General features: G+C 39.4%; 2 protein-coding genes across 11 annotated transcripts in view; one reads left to right on the forward strand and one right to left on the reverse strand.

Annotated features, from left to right (window-relative positions):
• The first annotated feature begins 4,531 nt into the window (after positions 1–4,531).
• The window catches only part of myom2a (myomesin 2a), a 31,683-nt gene continuing 10,033 nt past the window's right edge, over positions 4,532–26,181 (forward strand). The window contains exons 1-27 of one of the 9 annotated variants that reach the window (XM_085164328.1): positions 4,603–4,701; positions 5,574–5,702; positions 7,081–7,170; positions 7,543–7,678; positions 8,231–8,385; positions 8,539–8,631; positions 11,483–11,571; positions 11,650–11,688; positions 13,156–13,320; positions 13,425–13,586; positions 15,127–15,268; positions 16,331–16,530; positions 16,612–16,665; positions 18,294–18,421; positions 19,380–19,563; positions 19,841–19,858; positions 20,542–20,716; positions 21,426–21,547; positions 21,773–21,790; positions 22,169–22,356; positions 22,481–22,607; positions 23,905–24,083; positions 24,186–24,300; positions 24,892–25,051; positions 25,640–25,746; positions 25,837–25,881; positions 25,970–26,106. In XM_085164328.1, the coding sequence (XP_085020454.1) occupies positions 5,596–5,702; positions 7,081–7,170; positions 7,543–7,678; positions 8,231–8,385; positions 8,539–8,631; positions 11,483–11,571; positions 11,650–11,688; positions 13,156–13,320; positions 13,425–13,586; positions 15,127–15,268; positions 16,331–16,530; positions 16,612–16,665; positions 18,294–18,421; positions 19,380–19,563; positions 19,841–19,858; positions 20,542–20,716; positions 21,426–21,547; positions 21,773–21,790; positions 22,169–22,356; positions 22,481–22,607; positions 23,905–24,083; positions 24,186–24,300; positions 24,892–25,051; positions 25,640–25,746; positions 25,837–25,881; positions 25,970–26,106 (3,135 nt within the window). In that variant the 5' untranslated portion in view covers positions 4,603–4,701; positions 5,574–5,595. Of the gene's footprint in view, positions 4,702–5,573; positions 5,703–7,077; positions 7,171–7,542; positions 7,679–8,230; positions 8,386–8,538; positions 8,632–11,482; positions 11,572–11,649; positions 11,689–13,155; positions 13,321–13,424; positions 13,587–15,126; positions 15,269–16,330; positions 16,543–16,611; positions 16,666–18,293; positions 18,422–19,379; positions 19,564–19,840; positions 19,859–20,541; positions 20,717–21,425; positions 21,548–21,772; positions 21,791–22,168; positions 22,357–22,480; positions 22,608–23,904; positions 24,084–24,185; positions 24,301–24,891; positions 25,052–25,639; positions 25,747–25,836; positions 25,882–25,969; positions 26,107–26,181 lie in introns of all 9 variants that reach the window. The other 8 variants (XM_085164323.1, XM_085164324.1, XM_085164326.1 and 5 more) reach the window with 8 other exon arrangements.
• Positions 17,836–26,181, reverse strand: part of LOC146517529 (uncharacterized) — a 149,371-nt gene continuing 141,025 nt past the window's right edge. For both annotated transcript variants that reach the window (XM_085164305.1, XM_085164306.1), the window contains one exon: positions 17,836–17,954. The gene's annotated coding sequence lies outside the window, so the exon portion shown is untranslated. The remainder of the gene's footprint in view (positions 17,955–26,181) is intronic.

A 26,181-nucleotide genomic window follows, 5' to 3' on the forward strand; every position in this document is an offset into this window, starting at 1 on the left:
TTCACTGTGTGTTATACTTGTATAACTATGCATGTGACAAATAAAGAACCTTGAACCTTATACTAAATCATACTGTACAGGCTGACGGTTATACTGGGCAGGAGGGTAAGTGTCCTCTGAAAATGAGTTTTGCTCTGGTGAGACATGAAGTACTTTCAATCTCATTCAGAGAGGGTAAAGAACATCCTGTGGTCTTTTCAGCTGACCTTATCACCCTCTGCAGTCTTTCTTTGTCAGCCACTGTAAAGCCGGCGGGCCACACGCTATCGCACACTAATGGCACATGACAGTCCACACTCGAGTGTAGAGCAGTAGAAGGTCACCAGCAGCTTGTCCTCCAGTTTATTCATCTTTAAAACCCTCGAAAGGTGGAGGCACTGCCGAGCCTTTATCACCACAGATGTTGTTAACTGACCACTAAAGATCTTCAGAGACGTGTTCCTAGGAATTTAAAGGTGGCATCTAAAAATATAAAAAAGAGCTGAGGAGAAGTACCTGCAAAAAATATATAATATATAAAAATATAGTCTATATACATTACAGTATATAGTAAAAACGTTTGCACTTTATTCAGTTCTTAAGGCTGAAAGTTTTGGTGTGCTGCCTCGAATCATATTGTAATACTGTTTTGAAGACTGAAAGTATGAGTGTGAAAAGATACTATTGCAGATGGACATCAGGTGGCAGCATTGAACAGAGAGTCACACCAAACTGAGCCCATGTCTTCACCGTTGTGGATTTCTGGCTCCATCTCACTATATCCCAGCATCCTCCTTGGTCACATCAACAAAGTAGGACAAGCATGCCCTCCTTCACTATATCCATGAACTTCCTCTGTGCTCTATGTTCAACATACTTTGTCCAGTAATTTTACTGTCCTTCCTCTGCACAATTGATTGATTGATTGATTGGTAATTAATTTCAACATGTAAACAATATACAAGTACATTTAGAAAAGAAAATAAGAAAGAAAAAAAATACTGTACAAATTACATACAAAAAACCCCATTCTGATTAATTTACATGTTGAAAGGGAGTGGGAAGAAGTAAACACTTATTTAATCCCACCCCTTTGCCATAAATTATCAGTTAATATTTAGTCAGCTTCCTTACTGATATAATTTGTAATAAAAATAGTGAACAGATTTCTGATATACTATATACTATAATATCACATCATGAGTTTTTTTTTTGTTTGTTTGTTTGTTTTTTAAATAGAGACATTCACTTAATTTAAATATTTTCCTTTTCTTTATAGTTCGAGAAGATCATATTTTTATAACTCTTTTTGAACAGTTTTATGTTTGGACATTGCTGTACTTCCATATTCAGACTGTTCCATAGTTTCACTCCATGAACAGAAACACAAAAGCCTTTTCTTGTAGTACGTACCTTCATTGTTTTGAAGTTACAAAAACCCCTTAAATTATAACTTCCTTCTTTCAAAAAAAACATACTCTGAATATTACCTGGCAGTTCTTTATTTTTTGCTTTGAATAGAATTCAATTCAGTTTTATTTATACAGCCAAAACACAACAACAGTTGCCTCAAGGTGATTTATATTGTAAAGGTGGACCCTACAATAATACATACAAGGAAAAACCCAACAATCATATGACCCCCTATGAGCAAGCACTTTGGTGACAGTGGGAAGGAAAAACTCCCTTTTAACAGGAAGAAACCTGCAGCAGAACCAGGCTCAGGGAGGGGCGGGGCCATCTGCTGCAACCGGTTTGGGAAAGATGTACTCTATCTAATTCTGTCCCTCCTGGTCACACCCAATGAAAATCATAGCATATCTGTACACAGCCAATTTAGATGTATGGATTGTTTTGTAAATGATGGATCACTCACCTCTCTTAACATGACTGGTACATGTTAAGAGAGGTACAGTCTAATGATTTGATCGCACTCTGTTCTGCGGAGGGTCTCAGTCATCCAGATAATGGTAGTCTTAAGAAAAAGAAAGGCAACGGGACTTGTGGAGAGACGCAGGCATAGGAGGTGGTCCTGAGAGTCACTGACCTACTATTGATCATATGAGTCATTGCATGAGCTAAAGTGTGGACATGATTATTGCAACACGTTCTCACTCCCAAAGCGTAACATTTCACGCTAGGTGACAAATCGTCAACATATTACGTTTTCGGCTACCCACCACGTTCCTAAATGACGACCTCGGAAAAATGAGGAAATATGAGAACTGTATGGACTCAATCTACACATGTTCACTCTTTTTCTTCAAATCACTTAGAAACACGCTATTTAACATCATTAAAGTCCTGGTTAAGATCAGGAAAAAGGTTATGGTTAGGGCTAGGGATAAGGTTAGGTTTAGGGCTGGAATACAGGGCTGGAACGTCTATTCCCGCGGGAGCATCATTGCACTGGATTTCAGCCATAACCCGCCGCGTACCATAAGAACGCCGAAGGTCTCCTTTTGCGTTCCTCAGGAACGCCGCGGGATGTGACAAAACGTCGGCATGTTACGCCTCAGGAGTGAGAACGGGCTGATTATTGAGGTCTTTATTGTGACCGGGGGGTTAAGGGTGAAACCTCTGTGAAACCTTTTCCCAACCCATCATGTGACCTATTGAGGTACTGGGAAGGGATCTCAAGACTACATTGTAGGCAGTTGATAGCTGGTGTTGTAAGCCATCACCTCTGTCCAAAGATGGTTGTTAACAGCGGACAGTGATGGTCTCCTTTACTTTTCTTTCAAACCATCCGTCTTCTCAGTCCAAAATGTGAACATCCTCAGAAGAGTGTCCTTTAGGAGCAGTTGTACAGCATCCGCATGAGCCGTTTTTGTCTAAGGGTGTAGTGCGCTCAGATGTCATGCTTGGAGAAAGTTCTGAATGAGTTTCTCTGAATAACCTTATGCAAACCTTCTCCTTTGTTGGTGTTTGACCTTCTTTCCCGTGTAACATCAAGAATGATCAATCGCACAGCCTTTGTTTCGGTTTGCATGTATGAATTGATTGTAACGTAACTGTTGTCTTTGTGTAAAGGTGGGAGATGGCTGACTTTTTTGAGTCAGTTCTTCAGGACAATTGCTAAGCTCAGTATTTCTTATATAGTCATTGTTTCTAGAAGTTACATCTTTTTTCTCTGCATTGTTCTGATTTCTTATATAGCAAACACTGCGGGTTTTAATTAAATGAGATGATGTCTTTCAAATGCCCAAGGAGGACATCCAATACAGGTTTTGAGAGTTTGATGAGTTTGCATTGGTTTTTAAGAATATACTGCTATATACTGTATTGTAAAAGTGAGCAAAGATGTCAGTGAAAATATTTTAAACATAAAATCAGTAACGTTTTAACAACTACAGGTCAAAGGGGAAAAATTTAAGACTTTATATCTCTTTTTAGTTCGCTGTGATCTTGACTGCCATTAACTCTGTTCTATAAGATATACAATACAATACAACTTTATTTGAATAGCACATTTAAAAGACCAGTGGTACACCAAAGTGCTTTACAATAAAAACAGGAAAATTAAGACAATAAATAAAAGACTATTAACAAGGTACCACATATGTCATCAGGTTAAGGGCACTAATTATACAACAATAAAAGGGAATATAAGAACAAAGTTACTAAGAACAGATATAGCTAAAAGATAAAGTACATAAATAAGAAATTGAACCAAACATAAAACAGGGACGCTAACTAGATGGAAAAGCTATGTTGAATAAATGAGTTTTTAAACGGGATTTAAAAGATAAAACGGAGGCTGACGCACGGATAGCGATAGGAAGGTTGTTCCACAGATTCAGTGCAACCAGGGCAAAAGCACGGTCACCCCTAGATTTAAGTCTAGATCCAGGCTGAGCCAGGAGTAATTGGGCTGAAGACCTGAGGGCTCGCCCAGGGACATATAGACTAAGAAGATCTGCAAGATAACGAGGGGCTAAATTATTTATAATTTATAATATTTCCATGTATATTCTGTTATTTATAATAGACTTGTTTGAATAAAAATAGCTGCAGTGGCTCGTGTACAGTAAGAAGTAGAGGTATCACTGTAACCGAGGACTTGCTGGTAAAAATAGCTTGACCGTTGCCTGCAAGTGTTGAGCCAAGGAGGACAGGCTGTCTCGAGAAACCTAAAAAGGTCTCATAATGCTTTGAGCGTCAGGATCTGCCAGAAATGACTGAAAACTTCTTCCAGACTCTTGCACAGATCAATATTTTTGATGGTTAAAGGGGAGATCCTTCAGACCTCATACTTTTAGAAAAACTGTTAGACTTACCGACAATAATAAGAAGAGAGGCACTCTGGTATTTCAGAGCTATTTTTCTGATTTTCAAAATGAACCTTTGTGTGGAACAATTTCTAAACCCTGTCACCATTTACTGTTTCACTGTTCCAACTCTTTCTCATCTTTAATATTCAATTAAAAATATATATATATAAAAACGTTTCCCGTATTATAAAGACAGGATAAAACTTGCCTCCAGAATAATTCATTAAACCTTGTGGTACAGGTGCACACTCTTCATCTACAAAGTGCAGAATGAGAAGGAAATTTGGGGGTAAATGCTATATATAGTTTTAAGTGCATCCATACATGGGGTGGAAGGGGAACAGCATTCCTCCAGTGAGAGGGTAATATTTTTGTTGCCATCAGCAAGTGCTTCCCAAGCGGCATCAGGCTGGTCTGCCACCTCTTTGCGCTGTTTAAATTTCTTGGGGTAAGTCTCTTTTGTTAATATTTGCTAGCTGGTGTGCTAATTTTATTTTAGAAAGAACTTTTTTCAAAATGAGCTTCACATTAGGAAGAGGATTTATCTGCTGCCAATCCTGGGGCAGGTGAAATGTGTTGCATAAATAAATGGCAGCAGATAATCTGTCTCCTGTGTGGGGGAAAAATGAAGCAGCGGTCTGTAATCTCCCTGAGCTGTACCTCCTTTCATACCAGGGTATTAAGAGGTTGCTGACCCTCTTTTCTTAATTTGCGTCAGCCAAAAAAGGACGATATTGTGCTGAAATAATTATTTATACAGAACGGAAGCACAATTAGCCTGCAGCAGAGTGTGGATATGACAGCTGGCTTAGATCTAAGTCTTGTTCCTGTACAGTCTGATCACTCTGATTTCCTGCGCAATCGCTTTAATTAAATAGTGTGAGGACTGTGCTCTTCTGGTAATCACACTGTTTCCTTCATTTCTCCAATAATGGAATAGGCAGACTGGTGAAAGCTATTCATAGCTGAGCTGTGTGAGGCTGTTAGAGGAAGCGGTTGAAGTGCTGAGCTCGAGCAAAAAGTTGGAACTGCCACGCTGTCTCGTAAATGTTTGCCTTTAAACATTGTTTAGGTCTATTAGAGATTCGGGTGGGGGTATTTTTGTCATGTGTTGTATAAATCCTACAACAGAACAGCAGAAACTGCACCGGTTAACCTTTGCACACTGTTGATTTCAGAGATGACAGCACATCTAATACTTTAAACGTACATCACAGAATGATTGCAGTAACAGTGGTGGTAAAGAAAATACTGTTATTGAGATTTCTAACATGGCTAACACATGTTTGGTCTCCCCCTCCCACTGGTACTCTTGACCAGGACTCCTTGAAGTGTTCCAGTCATGGCTTCCAAAGTCATACCTTGGTATAAGAAGAAGCATGTGAGCCAAGTCAAAACTGATTATGCTTATCATCACACTAAACACGTTTCCAAGCAGCACACAGAAAGGTATGACAGTGACATTTACCTGCTGCTTTGAGTAGCACAGCTCTTGCTGCTTTGCGACGTAGAACAAAAAAACACACACGGGGGTGTTGCTGAGGAGCAGCTGCGCTAGTGGGTGTGTCTGCTTCCTAGCTGGCAGCTTATTTGTCATGTCAAATAATGATTTTCATGAACAAATCAGCCAGTCACAGAGTGGTACATGCTAACTGACTGAATACCCAGATGTTAGTTCTGTTTATCGTTTTCCACAGGAACATATTTTCATCCCTCTTTATTATAGCTTCAGTTTGTTTCTTTGTAAAACCTCAAAGTATCACCAGTGATTCTAAACCTCTTTGTCTATGTGAGCTCCAGAACCTCTGAGAGCTGAACCCAAGTCGGGATTTCAGGAAGTGCTATTGCTTCTGTTGCTCTGCAGCTTCTGCCAACAGATCTTATAGTTCAGGCCAATGAAAGCCATGTATGCATTTGTCTTTGTTGCTATAGCATGCTTTTTAAAAAGGTTTTCTGGCCCTTACAGCTGTGCTGTGCAGTATAGTCATACTTAACATGATATTATACATGCTGAAGATTGGCTTTTTCGTCACTAGTGGTGAGGTAATAAACTGAGCGCCTACAAGCCAAGTTCTGATCTCCCAGTGATCTGGTAGGAAACTGCAGCTGTCTAATAGCAGATGACTAATGTCACCACTTGAACCTGACCTACATCTGAGGCTACTAACTATACACAGTTGTGCTAGTACTGAAGAAGTTTCTCTCAAAGTGGTGGTTGGTCTTTATACACAGAATGTCAATTTTCTGGTTATTTTGTAAAAATAATTTTCTGGATAAAATCATAGTTTGTTGTGCAAGTGACACTAGCCACTGTCAGATTTTTCACAATAGTGGTTGTGGTATGCATGTAGAGAATAATATCCATCAATCAGTTTTCTTAACCCCAGCTAATTTTGAGAAAAAGACAAAGTACATAAACAGATTTAATCCCTCTGTGGCGTTTACAATACATTCAATTCAATTCAATTCAATTTTATTTATATAGCGCCAAATCACAACAAAAGTCGCCTCAAGGCGCTTCATAGATACAGAGAAAAACCCAACAATCATATGACCCCCTATGAGCAAGCACTTTGGCGACAGTGGGAAGGAAAAACTCCCTTTTAACAGGAAGAAACCTCCGCTCAAAAATCAGGCAGATATGCTGGGAAGTCTTGTAACTGCATGTTTGTAACTGTTAGTTATTGTTTACTGCGAGTGTTTGTGTTTTTATGTATGTGTATGTTCAGAAGACAAACTCAGCTTAGCTGCTAAATTAAAACCTGAGAATTTTTTATGCAGAGAACTTGCTTTCTGATTTTTAATGATGTGTTTTCCTCAACAGCAGATCAAGCTCTAAATCGGTGAGCCAGGCACAGGCCCAGGCCACGGAGGCTATGGCAGAACAAGCCTATACCGTGCCGGTGTTCCGGCAGAGGTGAGTCTGCTCTGGCTCGCAGCTATTTCAGTCGCAAGGTAACATGCAACTACATTTTCTACTGGCTGACCCCTGTAACCACAGCACATTTCTTTAGTATAACTGGTTAATTATTCAATGATTACCGTTTAAATTACGAAACAATTGCACAGTCTTACTATCCTATAGACTCATAACACTGACTCCCTGCCCTCAAGGTTAGTTTTATCCTGTGTTATGCATGATATGCTCAATGCATCGGTTTCAGGTTGTATCATACAATTATTTTAGGGTAACGGTTCAGCTTGTAGGTAAATACGTAACAAACGTATAGCTAACAATGATGCTAAAGTCAATCTTAGTCAAAGATTAATCTGATGTATGCATTGTTAGGACTTCTGGGGAGACTGAGGAGTACCAGAGAGTAAGCAAAAATGTTGGGAAAGGACTGGCTGTTATTCAGGAGGAGCTTCATAGGATGAGGATCGCTACTAAGGCCCAAGTGGAAAGTCTTGAAATTCAGAAAGAGGTTAGTAACCATCTGCTAAACAACTCGAGGTGACACTATAGTTCCTTTGTTGGTTTGTTTTTCTGGTGTTTTATCACATATATGTGGAACAAGTTTAAAAGTCTGTGGAAATGTTATGTGTACGCTTTAATGTCTTTAATCTGTCTCTGTTACAATCACTATTAAAATTATATCAATTTGTAATCATGAGGACAGCAAAACAGCAGATCTAGAGTCTCTAAATGTAATCTAAATCATTCAGCTGGGCATTTCTATGAAATCTGAGCCCAATGGTCTTATTGCATCAGTGAACTGTTGGTCAAATCAGTCTCGGTCTCTTTTAAAGGAATAAACCAACTTTTTTAGGAGTTTTAACAATATGATCACTAACATCTGCTGGCCTCGTGTTCCTTCATTGGTTTTGGCAGGTTTCAGATTTGCTGTTAGCTAAGAATTGTTGACAAAGATAACATGTTGTACTAAAGTGCTCATGTAATCTCTGCCCTATAGAGATAATGCATAAAAATGTCATTTTCATAAATACATTAACTTGATGCGGTTGACTCTCTCCAGGTTAAGGGGATGATGAGAAAGAGAGTGCATCTGTTGGAGGAAATCCCCAAATTGCCAGACTTCTTGGTGGCCTTACGGCCGCACACTGTGTGGGAGAAGACTCCCGTCAAGCTGTTCTGCACCGTCGAAGGAAATCCAAGGCCCATCGTCAAATGGTCAGTATACTGCCATCGCACACACGGTTATTAAATGTGACTCTAGCTTTAAGGTAATACCATTATAAGCTTTTCTGATTTATTACACTATTGAAATATTTTAGGACTGTAGAATATCACTGTGGTGTGAAACTGATTCAGATTCATTGGCAGGTATAAAGATGGAGTGCCAGTAGATCCACTGAGTGCCCCGGGAAAGTACAAGATTGAGAATAAATATGGAGTCCATAGTTTGATTGTTAGCAGGTATGTATTATCTACAACTCTCAGCAGTTAGACATAAATGATTTTATTAAACGGAGTTTTATAACATGGAAGCTGCAGCCTTTGATTTTCTTTTTACCTGAAATGAGGTAAAAAGAAAAAAGTCATGTTGTTCAGTAAATTAGAGAAGTAAAATGTTTTAGTGAAATTAAAATGAAGTTATTAATTACTGATATGTGTTGGTAATGCATTAGCATCTCTGAAATATTCATACAAATTTAGTAAAGACTTCCACTATCAGTGAGCTAACTTTTTCCAGGTGCGGGTCGATTGTCCGTTTTATATCTCAGAATCCTCTGACAATGTTTTGAGCCACAGTGTGGTAGTAACCATGTGTGCTAGCTACTAGTTACTGTCGTCATTGTCATCTTTTTGTGCATGTGGTGGTCAGCATTAAACTGTAAAAATTCAATTCAATTCAATTCAATTTTATTTATATAGTGCCAAATCACAACAAAAGTCGCCTCAAGGCGCTTCATAGATACAGAGAAAAACCCAACAATCATATGACCCCCTATGAGCAGCACTTTGGCGACAGTGGGAAGGAAAAACTCCCTTTTAACAGGAAGAAACCTCCGGCAGAACCAGGCTCAGGGAGGGGCGGGGCCATCTGCTGCGACCGGTTGGGGTGAGAGAAGGAAGACAGGATAAAGACATGCTGTGGAAGAGAGACAGAGGTTAATAACAGATATGATTCAATACAGAGAGGTCTATTAACACATAGTGAGTGAGAAAGGTGACTGGAAAGGAAAAACTCAATGCATCATGGGAATCCCCCGGCAGCCTACGTCTATTGCAGCATAACTAAGGGAGGATTCAGGGTCACCTGGTCCAGCCCTAACTATATGCTTTAGCAAAAAGGAAAGTTTTAAGCCTAATCTTCCTAACAGTGAAGTGTATCATCAATAACATATAAAAATTATTTAAATAAAAAAATGTAAAATTGTTAAAATGTAGTTATTCTGTAGACTATAGAATAAGACTGTAAATGTACAGTGATGAGGTAAAAGCCAATATATTGTTTCCTTAGACTAAGAAGCCTAAACTAATGTTAGAGCAACAGGAAGTGATATAATACAATCTTGAATATATTATACAGTACTGTGCAAATGTCTTCAGCCACTTTATATTCTTTATAGTTTACAGAGTCAGACTTTCTTTCTTCTCTCACTCATTTTCAGTCATATGTGACTTTAAGCTCACAATTCTTTGTTTGTTTGTTGTTCCGCTTAACACTGACCTACAAATCATTCAAGCACAAAAAAGCATCACCTAACACTGTGTGTCTACACATAACAGATAAATTGCACCAACAAGATGCCCAAAGAGTTATTAACTGTTGTCATATTGCTGCAATGTTGGCAATATGTCCTTAAAAATCTGGGAAAAGTAGACAAGTGGAGGACAAAAGAAATGTCTGACATTACAAAACATCTACAGCAGTTGAAGATTATCTGAAAGTCACGCCCAGTAAAAATCAATTAAAACTGTGACACAGGACCTGAGAGATCTGGCTCTACTATTCAACAAAGCCTCAGCCTAAATGGTCTAAGATGAATGGTGGCTGCCAAGAAGCCGTTCGAAAGGAAGTGAAACAGGGAGAAAAGGCTGAGGTGGTGTATAAACTGCACAAGAACTGCAATGAAAATCAGTATAACCTGCTCTGATTGGCCAGTGAATCCAAATAGGACATTTTTGGTTCAAATGATCATCAGTCTATAGCTGTCTATAAAGCATGTTATCGTTTGAGGCTGCAGTTCAACCATTTTGCCTCGTGTGCTGTATTTCCCTGTATGTTTACACGTTTCTATAAATCTCTGCATCTGCTTCCGATTCTCCAAAACGTAAAGAAGTGAGGGTTGTTTAAGACTTTAATGAATTTATCAACTGAGTGAAAATTTCTAGCATTTAAGCAACAAAAGGGCTTCCAGCTCCAGCTTTCAGGATTTAGTTTTTCTTCCAACGGCGCAAACTGAAATTGCTCCCTGCATGGATTATATATGCTTTGGGGGTTTTGTAAACTTTTTTCATTTTAAATTAAAAAAATGTCCCATTAAAAGTTTAGTGTAAATATGTTTTATGGGGTTTGTTGAAAAGACAATATTTTTATATAGTCAAGCAATTTTTCTAGTTGCTGTATTATAACCAACCAAACTGAAAGGAAAGCATAGAAACAAACTGGGAAAGACTGAACGCCTGTCACTCACGCTCAGCGTAGATGTTTACACTTACAGGACTTTTATTTTGTTAGCACATTATATCGATATCTTGACATTATCTGACAGTCGGCTGGAGAGTTAGAGGGGAGATTGCTAAATTGAGGGTGAGGCTGCAGCCTGCTTCTTTTCGTCATCTTCAAGACCCCTCAGCTGTTCATGTCGGAGTGCTGACCTTTGCGTCATTCGAGCCATGAATTCCTCTGACTGCGCTCCGCTTCTCTCTGTCCCTCCCTCTCTCTGAGAATTGGAATATCTCTGGACGTCGTTGCATTGAAGGTCACTGAGAACATCGTAGTTTATTTGCCAAACTTCTTCAGAATCAGTCATTTTTACATTCTTTATGCAAAAAGCACCAAGTGACAAGAAGGATGCATCTATGTCCGACACAGCTGGGAAAATGGATCTTTTAAAATAGTTCAGCTCAGGCTGAAGGTCAAATTTCTTCCTTCTATTCTAACCTTAGACTCTTCTTGAGTCTCAACACAATTGCTTGCATTTTACCTTCTATTAGCCTGAATAGAAAACATGTTCTTCAAACCAAACGGCATCAAATCAAATATAAATGTTGATATACTGCAATCAGTGACTTGTTCCTACTCTGGCTGACCTTGTAGGTGTGTTGTGAGTGATACTGCTGAGTACAGTGCTGTGGCAACCAACCAGCATGGCACAGCTACCAGCAAAGCTAAAATTATTGTGAAGAGTAAGTCTCCCTCTTTCTTAAAGACATTGCTCACCTCTCATGTCTTTCTCTGTAAACATAAACGTCTTTTCTTCACAGGACCAGCTGGAGCCGGAGAGTCCTGCCACCTTGGTTTAGGTGAGAGCATAAAGGGAGTTAGTAAGACTGGGGAGTCACGCCCAGACACAAGCTCATGGAATCATGACACTTCAAATAGCAGCGCTATGAGAGGCCTGATAAGAAGTGGAAACTGATGGCAAGCTGTTCCTGTCCCGTGACTCCCTCTGAAGAAAAACAAAACACAGATCTGTCTTTGGTTGAGCAGCAAGCGATCGAAACATTTATGTACATGTTGGGAGTCCAGAAAATACTAACCTCCACAAGACTTCATTTTGACTAAAAACACCAGACATCTCCTTTGGATTACCTTATTTAAGATTTATTGTATACATTGTTGAAATGAAAAAACGCATGCTGTTCACTCCTTATGGACACATTTTTTAAAAATTCCAGAGAAATAACTGTGACTACAAATTGTTTCTACTTTCTTAATGTTACTGGATATGCTGATTGTACTTGAAAGCTCTTAAACCAAGTCCACGTTTAAAGTGAAACACTCATCACACATCACTTTGTGGAAATCACAGCCTGTGGTTGCCAAAGCAAGGGACAGTGTCACAAAATTTCCTTCAAATCATTGACGTCTAAGATAGCAAATCTCAGACCTCATTTTGGCTCCTGGACACGTTTACTGAATTTTGATGCTTTTGAATGACAAGATCATAGAGTTATTGTCACAGTCTGGCGAGGGCAGACTGTAGGGGTTGACAAAAGGACCCAAAACGCAGACTCCAAGGAACAGGGAACAGAACTTGAAATGCTAACAAAAAGCGAGCCGCTTAATATGGCTGGTAAAAAAGGTACAAACAAAGGGCAAACTGAAGCAAAATTAACACAAACCTAAACTGGGAAATCTAAACAAACAATAAGAAAAACCTAGACAAGAAACTTGGAAGCGAAGCGAAGCGAAGCGAAGCGAAGCGAAGCATAGCATAGCATAGCATAGCATAGGAAACATGGCGTGGACAACAGACGACCTGACCATGACACATTGAAAACAGAGGACTTAAATACACAGGAGGTGATTAGGGGAAGTGGGAACACATGGAGGAACAGCTGACTGACATGAGCCTAATGACAGGACAAGGGAAGTGAAACTAAATACAATGAACAAAGAACACACGATTCCTTCAAAATAAAACAGGAAACATGAGACAGACATGATAATACAAACTTGATAACATAAGACACGCAGCATGAAACACAAAGGGTGAGGGAAACTTAAATACAGGGGAAGAAAACACAAGGAGTCTAATAACCAAATGAACTTCACTAATCTAATGAACTTAAACATAAACAACATCCAAATAAACTAAAACTTAAAACGCTGGGTTAACAGACCCAGGAACATGACAGATATATTGAAAAAAATGTCAGATTTATGTTCATAAATCCATTGTGGTTCTACATGATCATGATCTCCACATATCCACAGAATACGATTATTATCTGATTGCTAATGATGTTGCAAATCTTGTCCTCCAGTGCCTCATCTGACTGAGATCCATCCCAGTAAGCTGGATGTCAGCCTGCTTGACCGGTTCCCAGTGTCTTTTGGTGTGGAGGGCAACTCCATCAGACTGGTGTGTACAATGGTGGTGGTCCCCGATCTCCCCAACATACCACCCATCGCCCAGTGGTACAGAGATGGTCAGACCTTCTTTCATTCTTTCATTATGTTTGTGTGTGGCACTGTCGGTTGACTGTGGAGTTTGGTCACTTCTCATTGTGTCCTCTATCTTGTATTCTAAAAGATAAACTGCTGAAACCAAGTAAACTGGTGGAGATGTCAGTGGGTGGAGGTGCTGCCTCTCTCACGCTACCTCACCTGGCCAAGGATGATGAGGGCCTCTACACGCTTCGGATCTTCACAAAGGACGGCACTGCTGAGCATAGCGCCTACCTGTTTGTCTCAGGTAGGACACAGTCCTAACACCACGTGATCACAGAGAAGATAAGATAAGATAAGATAAAACTTTATTAATCCCTCGGGAGGGTTCCTCTGGGAAATTTGGTTTCCAAAAGCACAGCACCGACAGAAGTTACAGAGTTACAGAATATTATATATATATATATATATACATACACACACACACATATATAAATACAGAGACATATATAAATAAAATATACAAAGGGGATAAATAGAATAAATAGGAATAAAAATAAAAATACAAGTGGATTGAGTGACTTTGAAAGAACAAATCAGAAATCGCTGTTTAGAATAAAAAGAGAAATGGCAAAATTTTTAAAAAGCCATGAATGAGCAAAAGGGTTAGAATAGCACAAACCTTAGAAACTTTAAACTTACCACTTATAACTTACCTTACTTAAAATACCCAACTATAATCTGGTTAATATATATGATAGTCTGATTATGTGTAGTGCATAAATAACTTGCTTTGAACTAATAATAGATACAAGAAAAATAAAAATGAAAATACGTAACACTGTTGAACCTTCCTCTGAGGCATGTGAGAAATTTCTTTGTGGAACAGGTGAATAATGCCAGGGCTCAGATGTCACCACGTCTGCTCTCGACACCTCAGTCACTGTTCCTTGCTCTGCTGCTTTTGGCCAGTTTGAGCCTGTAACTTTCTTTTTATTGTATGAGGTTGTTGGTCATCTGAAGCCCACAGATTTCCCTGCTGATGTTGTTCCACCTTGATTATTTAAAGAGGTCATTTCTACTCTTCCATCTGTCCTCGATAGCAGTTTTTCATCTGGTATTTTTCCCAAACCTTTTAAGCATGCTACAGTATTTTATCAAATTTTAGGGCTATTTCCAAGCTTTTCTTTTTCTCTGACGTTCTGGAGAAAATTGCTTATAGTCAGCTAAAAAACCTTTTTAGATGAAAATAGTGACCTTGAGATTTTTCAGTCTGGTTTTAAATCTCTGCTTGGCACAGAATCTGTTTTGCCTTGGGTTGTTAATGCCATCCTCCTGGCTAAAGGTATTTAGGGGAATGCTCTGCGTGGTTTAGGTCTTACCTGGCTGAGAGAACATTTTGTGTAAGTCCTCAGCTCTGGTCTCATGTGGGGTACCACAGAGATCAATACTTGGACCTCTGCTTTTATCTTCTGCCCCTTGGCTGTACTTTTAGAAGCCTCTCCTGTTGCTAGGCAGATGAGACGCAGGTTTATACGCCCCTAACAAAGAAAAATAACTACACTATGCAAATGGTGGTAAACGATGTGTCTTGTGTCTTGAGCAAGTGAAAGCTTGGTTGGCAAAATGAAATGTTTTATTAGTTAGAAGTTAAATTAAGAGTTCCTAATCTTTTCTATACTCACAGCAGTACATAGATTTAAAACAGGTGTTATTGACTCCTTACTTCCTGTTACCACACATTAGGCATAGTATGCAAATAAGCGGTGGAGCCATAATAGTTGTGTCTATCACCATTCGTCTTCCATTCTTCCTCCCCAACATACCCGTGTTTCTTTATTCCCTAGATGCTGCTCCCTCTGCACCCGGAGCCCCCGGCGCACCAATGAGCGTAAAGGCCTATGACATCAATTCGGACTATGTCCTAGTTGCCTGGAAACCCCCAAACACTGTCAACGAGAAACCCATCACTGGATACTTTGTGGATCGGTCAGTTTTAATCTTGAGAAGGCTTCCAGCTCTCTTTAAATAGACCACAGTTGGCACACTGACATGAGTACAGTGGAATTATACTGCACTTAATGCCAAGGAAGTGAGTCATAGTTATTAGAGCTGCACTCCTTAGAAGATTTTCTAAATTAAATGTATCTTTTCACACCAAATGCCAGATATGATTTGCATATTTTCATGGTTACATAAAGTGCATATAAGACTTATTTTATTAACAGTGGAACATTAAAAATGTATTTAATAATGTTTATATTTTAAACAGATGTTTAAAGTGGGAAAATGAACCATTTTAAGAAAAACAATTTACCTTATTTTGGATTTGATGGCAGCAACACATCTATGAAAAAACCGTTGGTGCAGGGCCATGTTTACCGCTGACTACATCCCCTCTTTTAACAACCAGATGGTTACAGCGGAGGGTTGGGAGATCAGTTTTGCCCTATTTTTGCCTGCTGTATGATCTTCTATGTCAACGGTCCCCAACCTTTTTTGCGCCACGGACCGGTTTATGCCCGACAATATTTTCACGGACCGGCCTTTAAGGTGTCGCGGATAAATACAACAAAATAAAACTAGTACCGGTACCAAAAAAAATAAAATTTATTCATAACACACGTGAAAAGACCAAGGAAAACCGAGTAAACGATAAAAACGATAACAAAATAACGCTGAAAACCAATAAAAACCCTGAAAACTATACATTTCACACCTGAGCCTCAACTCTCGCGGCCCGGTACCAAACGACTCACGGTACCGGTCCGAGGCCCGGGGGTTGGGGACCGCTGTTCTATGTCATCTTTTTCATTTCATGATGCACCAAATGTTTTCAACTGGTGAAAGGTCTGGACTGCAGTTTTCTTTAAACAAAAATACTTGCAAGTGCAGCCCTTCTCACCAGTTTATTAGGATACTTTAACTTCTCAGCTTCTCAAAATTGCCTCATAACAAATATAACATGTCATTCTGAAGAACTCTCTTATAAAAAGAGATTAAATTCCTGATAATGGAGAGTTTATTTGCCGTAAATGATCCATTTCACAGGTGTGAAGCTGGCACTGACACTTGGGTGCAGTGCAACGACGCCCCAGTGAAGATCTGCAAATACCCAGTACATGGCTTAAGGGTTGGCCACTCCTACTACTTCCGGGTCAGAGCCGTGAACAGCAGTGGCATCAGCAGGCCCTCACGCAAGTCAGACAAAGTGACGGCCCTGGACGCTGCAGAGAGTGAGAGACTGCAAGGTACAGATGAAGGTAAATACAAACACAGGACAGCAGGAAGCCAGCGTTTTCTGACCGATCTGTTGTCATTTCCTGCAACAGTGATTAAAATTGAAGGGAAATACGACATAGTGATAAAGGATGATGACCTGGAAGGTATAGTGGTTACACACTAGTCTGGTTTCACAGTTTTTGTTTCCCCTATCTTTAAGCCACCACCTCACGATCTCACTAAATACTAACATCTGTCCCTCTTTCCAAACCCCATCAGCACCATCGTGAGATCATTTTACATTTTATGGGGATGTTTGCTTAAAAAGGCATCTTCCCTGATCAAACTCTCACTGACGTTTGTTTGCTGTTCTGTTTTCTGTTCCACTATCAGTGAATTTTCTTTCCATTTATACCTGTTTATTGGACATGATCATTATTCCAGTAACAAATGAGTGCTGCATGATTAAATTAGTTACTATTACAGGAATATGTTTTCATCTTAAGGTGCGGCATTTGAATTCTGACCTTTACATTCGTATCTTTTTCAACAAAGGAAACATGAGAAGGAAAAACATTTTAATGCTGATCTTAGAACTAATCTGTCATCAAGGTTTTTTTTTAAACAACACAGGAAAACTGTTTTCCAGAGTCTTCCCAGCTTAACTTTTGTGGTGCAGTCTTTGATCTAATCGAACTTTTTCCATTCACACTTTAACTGAAACGTTTTTCTCTTTAAATTGTGTCCACTTGATATAATATACTACTTTAACAAAAACGTATAACAGATAAAAAACTAATTTTAGAAACTAATAGAAAATATCAAAAATATTACATATTTGTATAATATCACAATCAAGGCTATTGTAGAAGTCCCACATTTCACAAGTCCTTTTAGTTCATATTTCTATGTTTTTCAATCTGAAATATGATATTGGGGGTTTTTATCTAATGGCTAACTGCTGGATATGAAACTTGTAGTTAAACAAAACTAAAATATTGTGTGTTTTGTGAGCATTGAGCCACCAAACCACATACGAGGCTGTGGCAGCTCTAGTGTAGCACTTGGATATGTAATTATTGTTGAATGCTACCAAAAATAATTATTTAATCTTTAATAAAATTCCACCAATGTTATTGTCCTGCTGATCAGCACTTTTACAATTTAACAAGCTTTGAGAAAAAGGCAGGACTTAGTTGTGTTTGTTTTCATCACTTATAAGTAAAATTCTATGAAAATGCATTATTGAAGTCCATATAGTGGTGAATATTTAATCTCCTCTCTGCCTTTGAAAGCAAGCTCAAATGTAACATTAGAAGCATTGTAAAAGTCACTGTAAATGGCCTGTATTTGTATAGCGCTTTACACACCCAGTCATTCACACATTCACACACTGGTGATGGCAGCTACATTGTAGCCACAGCCACCCTGGGGCGCACTGACAGAGGTGAGGCTGCCGGACACTGGCGCCACCGGGCCCTCTGACCACCACCAGTAGGCAACGGGTGAAGTGTCTTGCCCAAGGACACAATGACCGAGACTGTCCAAGCCGGGGCTCGAACCAGCAACCTTCCGATTACAAGGCGAACTCCCAACTCTTGAGCCACGATCGCCCAGCTTTACACTACAATCAGTCATCCACCCATTCACACACACATTCACACACTGGTGATGGCAGCTACATTGTAGCCACAGATAAAAACCTGAGTACAAAAAGTGAATAATGTGGGACTTCTGCAGTGGCTGCTGTTCTGTGTACGTTATGCCTCAACACTGTTCACTCCCAATCTAGGCTACGTAACTATTCCAGGTGAACCCACAGATGTGCATGCATCTGAAATTTTCAAATCATATGTCGTGCTGAGCTGGAAGCCTCCTAGCCCCCGTGGACGAGCTCCACTGTGGTACGTCATCGAGAAGGTGTGTGCTGCTTCACTTTTGCCCATCACTTGCTCTCAGTTTAGCCGATTTAACCTTGGTACTGTAGCTGAGGGATAAACAAGACAGTCACATTTAAATGTCCTCTCAAGTTTTACTTAAATGGCAGCACTACACACAAATGAAGCTGTATTACGTTTGGGTTGCGTGAAACTTCAATACCTTTTTTTTTAAATTTCACACAGAGAACTCTACACTAGCATATCTCCAGATTTCAGTTTGATACATTTTTGAACTTCTGATCTCATCTTTAGAGAAGCTTCCGTGGGTTTAAACAGGGTTTTGCTACCCAGTGTAAATATGGAACAATGGATTTACTGCAACCAGTTTAGAGTCACATGACATGTTTTAATGCATATAATCGCAAGGATGTAAACATAGCTGTGAGCTTATAATATATTGCAAACAAATTCATATAGTAGCCATACTGAATGCTTATACAAGAAGTTCAAATGTAATATAAATTTGTGTGATAGTAGCTATATATTGAGATGCTAGATTTCAAGTTGTCTGAAATCTTATTTATTACATCTTGCATCTGATGTATTGTGTTTTTATAGTATTTTTAATGCCACACATTAAGCAAGCCAGTCAAGTTGTAAACAGTCTTGCTAAAAATGTTGACATTTAAACAATATGTTTAATATATTTCCTGAAAAAGTGAGAGAATGTTTTCATCATGTTTAGCATTGCCCCCGGTTCAGTTACATGTCAATAGCAGAATTCACACAAAGATTGGTTTTATTTTTAACCCTTTTGGCACACACAAACATACACTTTGTTATTTATGATTCTCATATCTTAAATTGTTTAATTAATTTAATAAAAGTGAGATTTAACTTTGTAAAACACAGTATAAAAGCTGCTCTTTTTGTCTGTGCCACATCACATATGGCTATACCTTCTCATTTCCCCCCCCCTCCCTGACTTTCCCACACAGTGCTTAGCAGGCACTGGAGACTGGCAGCGGATCAACACAACAGTCAAACTGCACTCCCCTCGTTACCCAGTTTTTGATTTGCAAGACGGGAAAAAGTACCAGTTCCGAGTGTATTCGGTCAACATGTATGGCTCCAGCGAGGCCTCTGCGCCCTCTGAGCCCATCCAAAAGGTTGATGAAGATGGTAAGAGCCAGGATCAGTGCAGACTTAAAGACACGTGATTATATATCCAGCAAAGCACAAAAACCTGTGAAGAAATGCTGAATCGTCAAATTTTGTAATTTATTCGAATTATAGATATTAAAGGTCCAGATGGGAAGGTCACTAAAACAACTTTTTTTGTGTGTTTGTCTACCTTAAGCAAAGTGTTTTAATGCATACGTGTAAATGTGTCCACAAAAACAAATGCATGAAAAGCCCAAATACAGTTTATTTCATAGTGATTGACTGTGTTTTGCAGGTACTGAACTTCCAATTGGTATGTACAGAAAAATATCAAACACACTTTAAAAGCACTTTTTTCACACTGCTGTAAGTTCACTCTTTCACTCTCTGGTCTGTGTGTGTTTGTTCTCACTATAAGTGATGAACTGGAGCACTTGGGGATGGCTTAGTAGGCTGTTATATTACAGGGTAACGAGAGGTCGATAAAGGAAAATGGGATTATTCTGGGCTCTCGTGCCTAAATTCAAATTAAATCCCGGAAACACTCCTCTGTCAGTGTTCTGCTTAAACATCCTGTTCTGCAAAAAGGCATGGCAAAGCCATTCCATGGAAACTTAAAAACAAGTCCTCTGTGCTGTGTTTAATCACTGTGTTTGTGCACACAATATACAGGAACACAGCACAAATATTGAATGCATGCATGTTTTTTGAGTAGCAGTAACCTGCAGACAAGTATGTGGAAGTCAAAGCTTCAGTGAGTATTATTTACAGCTAATTGTCATGATTTCTGTTCTGTAAGAAAGTAAATTGTTAGTAACTGATACATTATTTAGTCATTTGAATAAAATGTTGTTTAATACAGAAAAAAATATTTACAACTGGTTTGATGTCCGAGGAATCATTCTGTCCTTTTTTCCACTTTAACACTTTCAGCTTTGTATATTTTTGGTAATTAATTAATATTACATGTATATATGTTTTTTCTTTGCCGCACAGGCGTCCCCTCTGCTCCGGGCCTTGTTGTTGCTACTAGGAACACCAAGTCATCTGTGTTTGTGCAGTGGGAGGCCCCCAAACACCTGAAACACCTCATGGGATATTACATCGACGGCCGTGTCGTTGGAGCCAAGGAGTGGTTTGCATGCAACCATAAACCCTTCAAACATACCAGGTAAGAGGGACAAAAATGTTACACGATGGTCAGCCTTTTGAACAAGAAGGAAAAAAAAGAATTTAATGAATATAAATAAAGTGTCTCCTCTAAAGGAGTGTTACACAGGAGTGCAGTAACTCCACAGCACACAGAGAGCTCAGTCTGAGAGTCCCTGAGCAACGTGTCAGGTTTAATGTAAGGCAAAGGCAGGTTGTGGAGTCATGGATAAATGATGATCCATCCATCCATTCGCTTCCACTTATCCTTTTCAGGGTCGCGGGGGGCGCTGGAGCCTATCCCAGCTGTCATAGGGCGAGAGGCGGGGTACACCCTGGACAGGTCGCCAGTCTGTCGCAATGATGATGATTTCAACAATTTTCTAGCTTGTTTTATACTTTATTCTGCAGTATTCCCAATATTAGCCGACTTTCTCAAATCTGAAGATAAACTCACGATGGTTGGAAAATAGTTTAGCCAGAATAACAATATGTACATAAAAATATCCGATGTGGGCAGTGGTTTAGCTCAATAGGTGAGCAGGCGACCACGCGCCCCGTGACCAGATGAAGCGAGCGGGCTTTGAGTCCGAGCTGTGGCCCTTTGCCGTGTGTCTTCCCCTCTCTCACTCTCTCCCCACTTTCCTGTCCATCTTTCACTGTCACTGTTCAATAAAGACTTTAAGAGGTTTTATATGTATTTGATTTTAATAATGAGTGTGTGCGTGCAGGTTTGTGGTGCACGGCCTGATCCCGGGGGAGACCTATGTGTTCCGTGTCCAAGCCGTCAACCTCTTCGGCCTCAGCGAGGAGTCACAGGAGTCCTCTCCCATTGCCGTGGAGCCTGCGCTCGGTAAGAGTATCATCAAGTTCATGATTGCGATTTATATGCTGCCTCTGAAAAGTTCAAACGCTCTTTGAAACTGTCGTTTTTTTCCAAAGAAATGTACATTTCTTTGGAAAAATAGAGGAATACATTGGAGAATGTATAATTTAAGAGAAATGGTGTTTCTTAAGATTACCGGAGTCCTTGAACCAACGTGATGCTCAGTGTGATTCATTTCATTATTCTGTGCAGGCAAGGGGGCTGAGTATGGTATGTATTCAATAGCTGTGTTTACTTTTGCCCCCCCCCCCCCCTTACTCACCCACAGCTTTCTCTTTATCCACCTTTCACTTTACATTATTGTGTTTTGATCACACAAGGCGTATTTTTAACAGGACTCTACAAAACACTTCACACTTCAAAGTCTGACAGTTACTCAGCACAAGAGTTGAAAACTTTACGATAAAACGTTGCAGTAGCTGCTCAGCGAAGCGTGAGAAAGTGCATGACAGGCTCACACGCAGCCGATCACAGTCATCGTTTCCTAGATTGATTAAAAAATGTTGAACTTTGAAAGACGTTATGTAAGATGATGTCATACAAAGTTTAAATATGAAGCTTCATTAAATGTGAAACTTTGTAATTCAGCAACTCCCAGCTCTCCCTTTGGGATCACCATGCTGAGTTCTGATGGTTCCTCCATAACTGTGGCCTGGAAGAGTCCCAAACACTGTGGTGGCTCCAAGGTTAACGCTTACTACATTGATAAGCGGGACGCTGACACTTTAGTCTGGAAGGAGGTCAACCTAAACGCTGTCACAGAAAGAATGTGCACTGTGAGTAATCAGACACAAGATTAAGTTTTTCTTGTACTTGATAAAGCTAAATTTGATTAATTTACTCACTTTATTATTACTACTTTATTCATTCATTTGATGATTGTGCCACACGTTATTTTAGGTGGAACATCTGAAGGAGGGAACTTTTTACGAGTTCAGGGTCACAGCTGGTAACATGGCTGGTGTTGGTCTACCATCTGCTGCCAGCATTCCAATGAAATGTGAAGCTTGGACTATGGAAGAGCCAGGTACGGGATTGTCCATGTGACTTTATTCTGTAGAGTTATCTCTGCATCTCACAGTGAGTATGGCGGCTGTTGTTTTGACAGAGGCAAATTCACCAAAGTGCCTGTTGAACTGCTGCAAATGTAGCTATAAAATGAGCATCCAAGGCTTTTAAAACGTATTAAAGGCAGTGTTGGTCAAGTTACTTGAATAAAGTAATCAGTAACTAATTACTGATTACTTCCCCCAAAAAAGTAATCCCGTTACTTTACTGATTACTTATTTTCAAAAGTAATTAATTACTTAGTTACTTAGTTACTTTTTAAAAACACGATTTACAACCTGAATAGGTGATAAATAGATCTTTCAGCCCAATTCTACTTTTTCTACATAATCCATCATACAAAATGTAATCAAATGGAAAAGTCCCTTTTTAAAACTTGTTTTATTAGTTTTAATCTTTTAACTTTATGCATCAAGCAAAAATTTAATTATATGCAACATTCTCTGACTGGAAGAAATTTGTTTAATATCTAAACCTATTTTCTGCACATTCCAGCACATAAAATATATATTTTTTTGTGTTTACACTCACTCTTTCAAATAGATGCAAGTAAAACACAGCAGAAAATAAATAAAGTCAAAGACTAGCGCTCCTTTTGCTCTATTTTCACCTGTAAAGCAGGAGTGGGGAAGGCAGAGGTTTTAGGTGTGCCGCAGCGGTCAGTGGAAGAATCCGCGAGTTTCTCTGTGAATTTCCCATTACGTCGTAGCTACTCGGAGCTTGCTTGGAAGTTTAGGTGTTTTTTTCGCTGTAAAAAGAAGTTTTCTTCCCACGCACAACGGACACTAATGTTTTTGTCACTTTTTATGGAATCAAACTCAAAGTAAGGTCAGTACTTCCACGCTTTAAACGCTGCACGCTCATACTCTCTCTGCACTCGATATATTATCCATTATCCACTCGCTTACGTCACTGTCATGAGACATTCTCGCAAAAAAATCACGGTTTTAGTAACACAGTAACGCAGCGTTCCTACGGGAAAGTAACGGTAATCTAATTACCGTTTTTGCAATAGGAATCCCTTACTTTACTCGTTACTTGAAAAAAGTAATCAGATTACAGTAACGCGTTACTGCCCATCTCTGATTAAAGGTTAAAAAAACATTTGAATTCAAGCCCAAAAAAAATAAATAAATAAATAAAAATAAAAAACGTAACCGATAAAAATGTCAGTTTCGTTGCGTTGACTCCAGTTCAACTGCAGCTCGTGCGTCGTGTGTTCTTTCTGGCACTGATGATGTTTCTGTAAATTCAAGGCCCAGCCTATGACTTGAGCTTCAGTGAGGTCAGAAGCCACTCTCTGGTCATCCTGTGGAGGGCTCCCATTTATACTGGAGCAGGTGCTGTCACTGGATACTTTGTGGACATGGCTAAGAAGGGCTCATCAGAGTTCGTCACTGTGAATCAGGAAGCTGTGAGCCACCGTTACCTGCAGGTAGCAAATCTGGTGCATCATGCATGTTCCAACAAATGGCCAACCCTCTTTCCACACCCAAGTCACACTCTCCATGTGATGATATTTCCCTGGTTTTCGTAGGTGACCGGACTGCAGGAAGGTGAAAGCTATGTGTTCAGAGTCCGTGCTGTCAATGCACACGGTGTTGGAAAACCTTCCCAGTTGTCAGAGCCGGTCTGTGCTAAAGCTATTCCAGGTGATGCAAACAAACTGAACGTGTGCAGCCAGCTCTGCACTTTATCCTTTATATTGGCAAAACATTCAGAGACATGTGAGACGACAGCATGATAATTGTCTTTTATTAAGATACTTAGACATCGTATGAGCAGACATAAAACACAAAACCACTGATAATTACAGTTAAGCATTTTTAAGTAGAGAACTTTAGCATTCACTAGAGATATCAAATTTCATATATAAATGAAAACTGTGTGGTATCACAGTATTTTGAGAATTTCTCTCACACAGTCGAAACATAGAGGCTGCAGTGCTTTCATGTAGTTTACTTTTTTCATTTCCACAGACACACAGCAATGCTTTCTTCCTTACTTTGTAATATTTGACATATCATTGAAAAGATGCGTACACACTTTGGAAGGTGAATCTCTTTGATCACTTCTCCCTGCAAACACATGCAAATTACTGCAACGCAAATTGAATTTGTTCATATCATGATTATCAGTTTAATTTATGACACTAACACAGATTATCTGACAGCTCAGTTTTATGACAGCGAGTATTTTATTTTTGTTATTACTCACTGGAGAGTTTCACGTGTAATTTGCAGGCACTAAGGAGATTGTGGCTGGTGTGGATGAGGAGACTGGAGATGTCTTCCTGTCTCTTGAGGCCTGTGAGATCTGCGAGACGTCCAAGTTTGTGTGGTCGAAGAACTACAAACCCATCGGTGACTGTCCCAGAGTGGCTGTCACAGCTAAAGGCAGAACGTAAGCTTGATCTTTGAGCTTTGACTTTGTTCTGTGTCCTTCGTTTGTGACGGCGGGACGAATCTAATGAATCATTCAGTAAATACACCAGCGCAAACATTGAGCTTCTCCCTCGGGGCCTGAACTAGTTTCCTTTGTCATCTTGCTTCGGTGAACTCAAAATGAAAACATGAAACACAGCCGGATCAAGTTTTTATGTTTCCATTCAAAAATCTAATGGTTCATTCAAGTGTTTTCTAAAAAAGCTCATTATTGGCCACTTTTTTGTATTTTTAGCTGGCAAACAAGTCACAGGTGATTGTATGGCCTTAGCATTTAATGGGAATTTACTGATTTAAGTTTAAAGTAAAAAAAAAAAGTTGGACCAAAATGTACCAGAATATTTTTAACAAGAGTATGAGGAAATCGTGAGGACTATACCATTAGGATATGTAACATGACACTGTAACAAACCCACTGTTTTAAATAACAGCAAATTTGAATTACAGTGACTTGTGAAATAATTTTTATGTTTGACATCCTGTTGAATCCCAGTTGAAAACTCCTTTAAATGTCCTGATTGTAATGGATGTTACCTTTATTTCACAGGTCCAGACTTACTTTCACTAACCCTGATAAAGATGATTTGGGCAAATACTCTGTCGTCGTCACTGACACAGATGGAGTCTCTGCCAGCCATACTCTCACTGAGGATGGTCAGTCATGTCTACAAGTTGCTCTAAATGTCTTCTCGCTCTGAATTGTTTCTTTATGAGTATATTTGTTTTCTTGAATCTTTCCTGCAGCCCTGAACACTATGTTGGAGCTCAGCTATGCCATCAGACATCCGAGTGAGTGTTGTGCCTCACCATCAAACCCAGTTACATCCAGTTTGTTTCCTACTAAAGACTAATTTTTAAATGTTTTTTTCTTTTTCAGTTGTTCCTCTGAAACATGGTCTGAACTATGAGGTTCTGGAGAAAGGACACGTGCGATTCTGGTTGCAGGCAGTCAAACTTTCACCATCTGTGTCCTACAGATTCATTGTCAACGACAAAGAAGTCACGAGTGGGGAGGTAAGGTGTCGACCTTTCAGAAATGAGTGAGTGTGAAATTTAATTATGAGTGAGTTGAAAGTCTTCTCTTCTGTG

This window comes from Neolamprologus multifasciatus, chromosome 6 (genome assembly GCF_963576455.1).
Source record: "Neolamprologus multifasciatus chromosome 6, fNeoMul1.2, whole genome shotgun sequence".
In the NCBI taxonomy this organism is placed as follows: Eukaryota; Metazoa; Chordata; class Actinopteri; order Cichliformes; family Cichlidae; genus Neolamprologus; species Neolamprologus multifasciatus.